The sequence below is a fragment of the Nerophis ophidion genome, linkage group LG17 (assembly GCF_033978795.1).
Source record: "Nerophis ophidion isolate RoL-2023_Sa linkage group LG17, RoL_Noph_v1.0, whole genome shotgun sequence".
In the NCBI taxonomy this organism is placed as follows: Eukaryota; Metazoa; Chordata; class Actinopteri; order Syngnathiformes; family Syngnathidae; genus Nerophis; species Nerophis ophidion.
This window is the reverse complement of record NC_084627.1, coordinates 38,014,718-38,023,741: the sequence shown is the minus strand read 5'-3', so window position 1 is coordinate 38,023,741 and position 9,024 is coordinate 38,014,718. Positions and strand designations below refer to the sequence as shown.

At 42.5% G+C, this 9,024-nt stretch overlaps 1 protein-coding gene across 2 annotated transcripts in view; it reads right to left on the bottom strand.

Annotated features, from left to right (window-relative positions):
• Positions 1-5,085, bottom strand: part of LOC133536410 (syntaxin-binding protein 1) — a 92,877-nt gene extending 87,792 nt beyond the window's left edge. For both annotated transcript variants that reach the window (XM_061876904.1, XM_061876905.1), the window contains exon 1: positions 4,954-5,085. In XM_061876904.1, coding sequence (XP_061732888.1) covers positions 4,954-4,990 — 37 coding nt within the window. In that variant the 5' untranslated portion in view covers positions 4,991-5,085. The remainder of the gene's footprint in view (positions 1-4,953) is intronic.
• Between the last annotated feature and the right edge of the window lie 3,939 nt (positions 5,086-9,024).

The window sequence follows — 9,024 nt, the reverse complement described above, 5'->3', positions numbered from 1 at the left end:
ACAAAATTAAAAAAGCAAACGTCGTACTGATTTATTAGACTGGTGACAAACACCGGTTTATAAACTACATAACTGCTTCTCCACTTCCACAATTCTCAAAAAGTATTAAAAAACTGTTTAACAGATTGGACAAATTCATAAAGAAGAATTAAACACTCACAGACAACCAATGCGGATACAGAGCCAACATCTCGACATCAATGGCATTCATCGAAATAACGGAGGAGATAACCAATGTTATGGATAGCAAAAAATGTGCTGCTGCAGTGTTTATGGATTTAATAAAAGCATTTGACACAATTAATCACATCATCTTACCATGAATTGATTAACGTAAGTTTTTCAACTTAAACAAGTTGAAAAACTTATTCGGGTGTAACCATTTAGTGGTCAATTGTACGGAATATGTACTGTACTGTGCAATCTACTAATAAAAGTTTCAATCAATCATAATAAACAAATTAGAAACTACTTAACCAACAGGATGCATTATAGAATAGAATAGAATGAACTTTATTGTCATTATATTTGCATATAGCGAGATTAAAGACTCCGACTTAAGGTGCGGTAGTGGGAACAAATATGGGGTGAAATAAATGACATAAGAGGTAAAAAGGAAAAACTAGCAATTGAAATAAACAGACTACTATCCAATAAAAATAATAAGCAATCCTGTACAATATACAAAACACTATAGAAGTACAAATACAAAATACTGCAAGACAAGAGTACCGAAGTAATAAATAACAATCAGTGTCGGACGTATTGCACTCGAAGGGTAGTATTGCACAGTAGGGTATTAGGGCATGATATTGTATAGGAGTGAATTATTATTATTTTAAGTTAGAGTTCAACATGGTGACAGCTTTGGGAAAGAAGCTGTCTCTGAGCCTGTTTGTTCTGGCTCTGATGCACCTGTAGCGCCTGCCTGATGGTAGCAAGTCGAACAGGTGGAAGCCAGGGTGTGTGCTGTCCTTGGTAAAGTTTTTTTGCTCTGTTGAGGCAACGGGAGTTGTGTAAATCCTTCAGGGAGGGCAGGGGACAGCCGATGATTTTTTGTGCAGACTTTATGACCCTCTGAATCGCCTGTTTGTCTGCTTCAGTGCAGCTGGCGTACCACACTGTTATGCAGTACGTCAGCAGGCTCTCGACAGCCGAGCGATAGAAGGTGTTATCTTATGTGAAGATAGACAAACACAAAACTATTCCCTGGGGAAAGAGAAGTCTGGGCTTCTCTGCTTATAGTAATAGATGGATGGATCTTTTTAAGTACATTTTTGGTCCAATTGTAACTTAAGGAGGACTGATGTCCTCAACTCTTTCTACTCTGTAAACTATGTAGAATAGCACATTATATAGCAATATTTTAACTTATCGTGACTCAGGTGTTGTTAAAAGTATTGTAAAGTCTATGTCAACAACCCATCTATTCCGATCAACTTATAAGGCTGTGTAACAAGATTTTCTTATTACTAAAAAGTGCCCGCTTCAGTTGACACCCACATACACAGTAAACCGCTGTTGTCAAAACAACATTTGAGTTACTGTATTTCCTTGAATTGCCGCCGGGGCGCTAATTAATTTAAAACCTTTTCTCACTCCTGCGCTTACCAAAGGCATGCGGTCAAAGTAAGCATGCGCTAATTATTTTAAAACCTCTTCTCACTCCGACACTTACCAAAGGTATGCGTTGCATTTCTTTCATGTATTTTAGACCCGTTGTCTGCACTCAAGATGGCCCCACTATGGACTGGTCTCTCACACTATTAACTAGATCCCCTCGACGTCCATTGCACCGGTCCCCCGAGGGGGTGGGGAGGTCCCTACATCTGCGATCCCCTCCAAGGTTTCTCATTGTAGCCCATTTGGTTGAGTTTTTCCTTGCCCTTATGTGGTCTATAGAGCGTTTTCAATTCGGGCTCCAGTACTCTAGAATGCCCTCCCGGTAATAGTTAGAGATGCTACCTCAGTAGAAGCATTTAAGTCCCATTTTAAAACTAATTTGTATACTCGAGCCTTTAAATAGACCCCCATTCTAGACCAGTTGATCTGTCGTCTCTTTTCTGATCATCCCCCCCCCATTTTCTTCACGGAGAGGGGGAGGCACATATTAGGTGACCACAGAGGAAGCGTTGCATTTGTTTTATGTATTTTAGACCAGTTGATCTGCCGTCTCTTTTCCGTTCTGCCCCACTCTCCTACGTGGAGAGGTTATTAGGTGACCAAAGATCGGGACCTGGGGTGGACCACTCATCTGTGCATCAGTTGGTGACAACTCTGCGCTGCTGATTTGCCTCCACTCAAGATGGCCCCACTATGGACTGGACTCTCACACTATTAACTAGATCCACTCAAAGTCCATTGCACCGGTCCCCCGGGGGCGTTGTGAGGTCCCCACATCTGCGGTCCCCTACAGGTTTTCTCATTATAGCCCATTGGGTTGACTTTTTCCTTGCCCTGATGTGGGCTTTATCGTGTTTTCTATTCGGGCTGCAGTACTCTGGAATGCCTTCCCGGTAACAGTTGGAAATGCTACCTCAGTAGAAGCATTTAAGTCCCATCTTAAAACAAATTGTATACTCTAGCCCAGGGTTCGGCAACCTTTACCACTCAAAGAGCCATTTTGACCCGTTTCACAAAATAAAGAAAATAATGGGAGCCACCTTGAAATTTATAATGAAACAACACTGTATACAGAGGGTTTTTTTTTGCTTTGTGCTATGTATAAACCAGGGGTCTCAGACACGCGGCCCGCAATTAAATATGAAGATTTGGTGTTAGTGCGGCCAGTGAGTTTGATATGAATGCCCCTTATTAGCATCACGCATACAATTCCTCCCGATTTGTCCGGGAGACTCGCGGGGTTCAAAGTGACTATTCCCTCGGACATATTACCAGTCAGGTCACGTGTTGTATGTGGCTTCTGCAGCCGCACGTATGCGATTGCAAGGCATTCTTGTTCAACAGCCATACAGGTCACACTGAGGGTGCCAGTTTAAACGACTTTAACACTGTTACAAATATGCGCCACACTGTGAACCCACACCAAACAAGAATGACAAACACATTTTGGGAAAACATCCACACTGTAACACAACATACCCAATACCCAGAATCCCATGCAACCAAGACTCTTCCAGGCTACATTATACACCCCGCTGCCACCAACCCCCCCTGCGTCGGTTGAGGTGGGCGGAGTGTATAATGGGGTAGTCCCCACATCTGCGGTCCCCGACAAGGTTTCTCATTGTAGCCCATTAGGTTGACAAACACATTTTGGGAAAACATCCACACTGTAACACAACATACCCAATACCCAGAATCCCATGCAACCAAGACTATTCCAGGCTACATTATACACCCCGCTGCCACCAACCCCCCCTGCGTCGGTTGAGGTGGGCGGGGTGTATAATGGGGTAGTCCCCACATCTGCAGTCCCCGACAAGGTTTCTCATTGTAGCCCATTGGGTTGACTTTTTCCTTGCCTTGAGCAGAGGATGTCGTCGTGGCTTGTGCAGCCCTTTGAGACACTCGTGATTTAGGGCTTTATAAATAAACTTTGATTGATTAATGATTGATGTGGGGCGGTGTAGCTCGGTTGGTAGAGTGGCCATGCCAGCAACTTGAGAGTTCCAGGTTCGATCCCCGCTTCCGCCATCCAAGTCTCTGCCGTTGTGTCCTTTAGCAAGACACTTTACCCACCTGCTCCCTGGTTTAAATGTAACTTAGATATTGGGTTTTACTATGTAAAAGCGCTTTGAGTCACTAGAGAAAAGTGCTATGTAAATATAATTTATGAAAAGCGCTTTATAAATAAAGTTTGATTGATTGATTGATTGATTGAATAAATATAATATATAATATAATTCCATCCATCCATTTTCTACCGCTTATTACCTTTTGGGGATGCGGGGGGCGCTGGCGCCTATCTCAGCTACAATCGGGCGGAAAGCGGGGTACACCCTGGACAAGTCGCCACCTCATCGCAGGGCCAACACAGATAGACAGACAACATTCACACTCACATTCACACACTACGGCTAATTTAGTGTTGCCAATCAACCTATATTATATAATTGATATGATTGATGTGGGGCGGTGTAGCTCGGTTGGTAGAGTGGCCGTGCCAGCAACTTCAGAGTTCCAGGTTCGATTCCCTGCTTCCGCCATCCGGGTCACTGCTGTTGTGTCCTTGAGCAAGACACTTTACCCAACTGCTCCCTGGTTTAAATGTAACTTACATGTTGGGTTTCACCATGTAAAAGCGCTTTGAGTCACTAAAGAAAAGTGCTATATAAATATAATTTATGAAAAGCGCTTTGTAAATAAAGTTTGATTGATTGATTGAATAAATCTGCACCTTCATAGCCAGGAGGACACCATCACTGATAGAATCCAACACTTAAACGTGACTGTGCTGATGGTGCAGTACACATGGATGACGTACAAGCACAAAAGGTGTGGATGCTGTTGTGGATGTTTCGCACTGCGGCCTTTAAAGCCAATTTAATGCTCCTGATACGATCCGCCATTAACGTGCTGCACAAGACAGGCCAACGTGCATTTTACGCATCCACCAGAGGGGTGAGGCTCTGCAGAAAATCTAAGGATCCGTCAGTAACCTCAAATGACGTCATCATCATCATCATCGATAGCAATGGAATCGATGACAAAAATAATAATTAGCTAATCAACCAATTTGCTCAGTATTTAAGTTGAGGCCATTCTACTATGATCTTATATTCTTATAAACTGTTGTTTAAAGCAGATTTAAGCTCAAATGTCGTAGAGGGATGTTTATATTTCTGACCCTATCAAATTTACATTTGCGCATTGGCGCCGCAGGAGCCGTTGCAGGTTCCCTCCATCACTTCCACTATCACAGCAACCACACGCGTATTCGCACTCCGACCATCAAAGCTAATTACAAGTGAGGAAAATAAAGATTCTTACTTTCGCCGACCACCGCCTTTAATCCGATAGGTGCCATGATGGTGGGGAGTGTATGCTGGACTGCTTTCTTCCTGCTCCTGTTCGCCTCTCAGCACCGCGGAGGAGTCTAAGGAAGGCGCTGTCCACATGTATCCTTCCGCGTCGTGCGCACAACCATTGGTGTGTCATAGGCGCCGATCTACATTTCTGCCAGTGGGTGCTCTGTGTGTGTGTGTGTGTGTGTGTGTGTGTGTGTGTGTGAGTGTGTGTGTGTGTGTGTGTGTGTGTGTGTGTGTGTGTGTGTGTGTGTGTGTGTGTATGTGTGTGTGTGTGTGTGTGTGTGTGTGTGTGTGTGCGTGCGTGCGTGCGTGCGTGCGTGTGTGTGTGTGTGTGTGTATAAAAAAATATACGTTCATCGATTTGTGGCTTTATTACAGGGGTCACCAACCTTTTTAAAACCAAGAGCTACTTCTTGGGTACTAATTAATGCGAAGGGCTACCAGTTTGATACACACTTAAAGGCCTACTGAAACCCACTACTACCTACTACGCAGTCTGATAGTTTATATATCAATGAGGAAATATTAACATTGCAACACATGCCAATACGGCCTTTTTAGTTTACTAAATTGCAATTTTAAATTTCCCGCTAAGTGTCCTGTTGAAAACGTCGCGGAATGCTGACGTGTACGCGTGACGTAGCTAAAAGTCGTCTGCTTTAACCGCATAATTACACAGTATTTGGGACATCTGTGTTGCTGAATCTTTTGCAGTTTTTTCAATTAATAATGGAGAAGTCAAAGTAGAAAGATGGAGTTGGGAAGCTTTAGCCTTTGGCCACACAAACACGCGGTGATTCCTTGTTTAAAATTCCCGTAGGTGAAACTTTCCTATGGATCTGAGCGGGCAAGCGAACATGGATCCCGACCAAATGTCAACCAGCAGTTTTCGGTGAGAAAATTGTGGTAAAAAGTCGCCACTTACCGGAGATCAGCTGAGCTTGTGCCGTCCATACAGCTGCCGTCGACTTCCATCAGAGACTGGCATCTACACATCCGTGGATACCACCCTTCCGACTATCAGGTAATATTAAACTCACTAAAACACTAGCAACACAATAGAAAGATAAGGGATTTCCCAGAATTATCCTCGTAAATGTGTCTAAAAACCACTGAATCTGTCCCAATGCAATCGCGGGGTTTTTTTTAACTTGATTTTTTATTTTTTTCTAGTCCGTCGCTATCAATATCCTCAGCCACAAATCTTTCATCCTCGCTCAAATTAATGGGAAAATTGTCGTTTTCTCGGTCCGAATAGCACTTTTTGATGGAGGCTCCCATTAAAAACAATGTGAAGATGTGAGGAGCCATCAACGGGTGACATCATCGTCTGAGACTTCCGGTAAAGGCAGGGCTTTTCTGTTAGCGACCAAAAGTTGCGAACTTTATCGTCGATGTTCTCAACTAAATCGTTTCAGCAAAAATATGGCGATATCGCGAAATGATCAAGTATGACACATAAAATGGACCTGCTATCCCCGTTTAAATAAGAAAATCTAATTTCAGTAGGCCTTTAAAGGCCTACTGAAACCCACTACTACCGACCACGTAGTCTGATAGTTTATATATCAATGATGAAATCTTAACATTGCAACACATGCCAATACGGCCGGGTTAGTTTACTAAATTGGAATTTTAAATTTCGCGCATAGTATCCTGTTGAAAACGTCACGGTACGATGACGCGTGCGTGTGACGTCACGGGTTGTAGTGGACATTTTGATCCAGCACCGATCGCAGCTATGAGTCGTCTGCTTTAAACGCATAATTACACAGTATTCTGGACATCTGTGTTGCTGAATCTTTTGCAATTTGTTCAATTAATAATGGAGACGTCAAAGAAGAAAGCTGTAGGTGGGAAGCTGTGTATTTCGGCCGCCTTTAGCAACACAAACACAGCCGGTGTTTCTTTGTTTCCTTGTTTACATTCCCAAAAGCTGACGTGAAGCTTTACTATGGAACAGAGCGGTTAAGCGAACATGGTTCTCTACCACATGTCAACCGGCATGTTTCGGTGAGAAAATGGTGGCAATAAGTCGGCTCTTACCGTAGATATGAGCGGAGAGTTTACGTCGTTCTTCCTGCAGTTGCGGACTCTTTTGCCTCCTCCCACCAGCCGCCACCGACCGTCGGGGGGGGGGGGGGGGGGAATCTCAGCCCGGCTGCCTTGCCCCGTCGAGAAACATGGCTTCCCACAAAGACACTGGCGGTCACCACACCCGTGGCCACACCCCTCCGACTTTCAGGTACGACCATATAATCTCACTAAAACACTAGTAACACAATAAGCAGATAAGGGTTTTTCCAGAATTATCCTAGTAAATGTGTCTAAAAACATCTGAATCGTTCCCACTGCCCTCGTCTTTTTTTTCCTCTAGTCCTTCCCTCTCACTTTCCTCATCCACAAATCTTTCATCTTCGCTCAAATTAATGGGGAAATCGTTGCTTCTTTTCTTTTCTGCTTTGCCCCCCTCTCCCTTGTGGACAGGGTTTGGGGGGTTGTGGCACAGGTCCGGTGGCCATGGGTGAAGTGCTGGCTGTCCAGAGTTGGGACCTGGGGTGGACCGCTCGCCTGTGCATCGGCTGGGGACATTGCACCGGTCTCCTCTAGATCAGTGGTTCTCAAATGGGGGTACGCGTACCCCTGAGGGTACTTGAAGGTATGCCAAGGGGTACGTGAGATTTTTCAAAAATATTCTAAAAATAGCAACAATTCAAAAATCCTTTATAAATATATTTATTGAATAATACATCAACAAAATATGAATGTAAGTTCATAAACTGTGAAAATAAATGCAACAATGCAATATTCAGTGTTGACAGCTAGATTTTTTGTGGACATGTTCCATAAATATTGACGTTAAAGATTTATTTTATTTTGAAGAAATGTTTAGAATTAAGTTCATGAATGCATATGGATCTCTATTACAATCCCCAAAGAGGGCACTTTAAGTTGATGATTACTTATATGTGTAGAAATCCTTATTTATAACTGAATCACTTGTTTATTTTTCAACAAGTTTTTAGCTATTTTTATATCTTTTTTTCCAAATAGTTCAAGAAAGACCGCTACAAATGAGCAATATTTTGCACTGTTGTACAATCTAATAAATCAGAAACTGATGACATAGTGCTGTATTTTACTTCTTTATCTCTTTTTTTCCACCAAAAATGCTTTGCTCTGATGAGGAGGTACTTGAATTAAAAAAAATGTTCGCAGGGGGTACATTACTAAAAAAAGGTTGAGAACCACTGCTCTAGATGTGGAGGTCATCCACATCTGCGGTCCTCTCCAAGGTTTCTCATTGTCATCCCACTGGGTTGAGTTTTTCCTTGCCTCAGATGTGGGATCTGAACCGAGGATGTCGTTCTGGCTCGTGCAGCCCTTTGAGACACTTGTGATTTAGGGCTGCATTGATTGATTGATTGATTGAATGATTGATATTACAATTGTTATATGTGTGCAAGACGGGCAGGTGTGTGTAAAGGGTTGTGTAATATTTCGCAAAAACTGTGAAGCAGAGTCAATGCCTAATATTAGGAAAATTGGCACAGTGGTTTTGCTTACTGTGTGTAGACTTTGTTACAGTTTTTTACAATTGCTTACACACTACATTTTAAATGTTCACAAAGTTAACAAAATCTACACACAGTAAGCAATGCTTTACACACACCTTCCCATCTTGCAGACATATAAAGATTGTGATACACACATTTTGTTGTTGCCCAAGTTTGCACATGTAGCCTATACTCTATGTTGTAATGTTTTCCATCAATGGTGTATCAAGTAAAGGAAAATAAATATATATACCTACAAACTAGGCATAATAATGCAATATGTACATACAGCTAGTCCAAATAGCATGTTAGCATTGATTAACTTGCTGTCATGGATTGATCAAATATCAATCAATCAATCAATGTTTATTTATATAGCCCTAAATCACAAATGTCTCAAAGGACTGTACAAACCATTACGACTACGACATCCTCAGAAGAACCCACATAAGGGCAAGGAAAACTCACACCCAGTG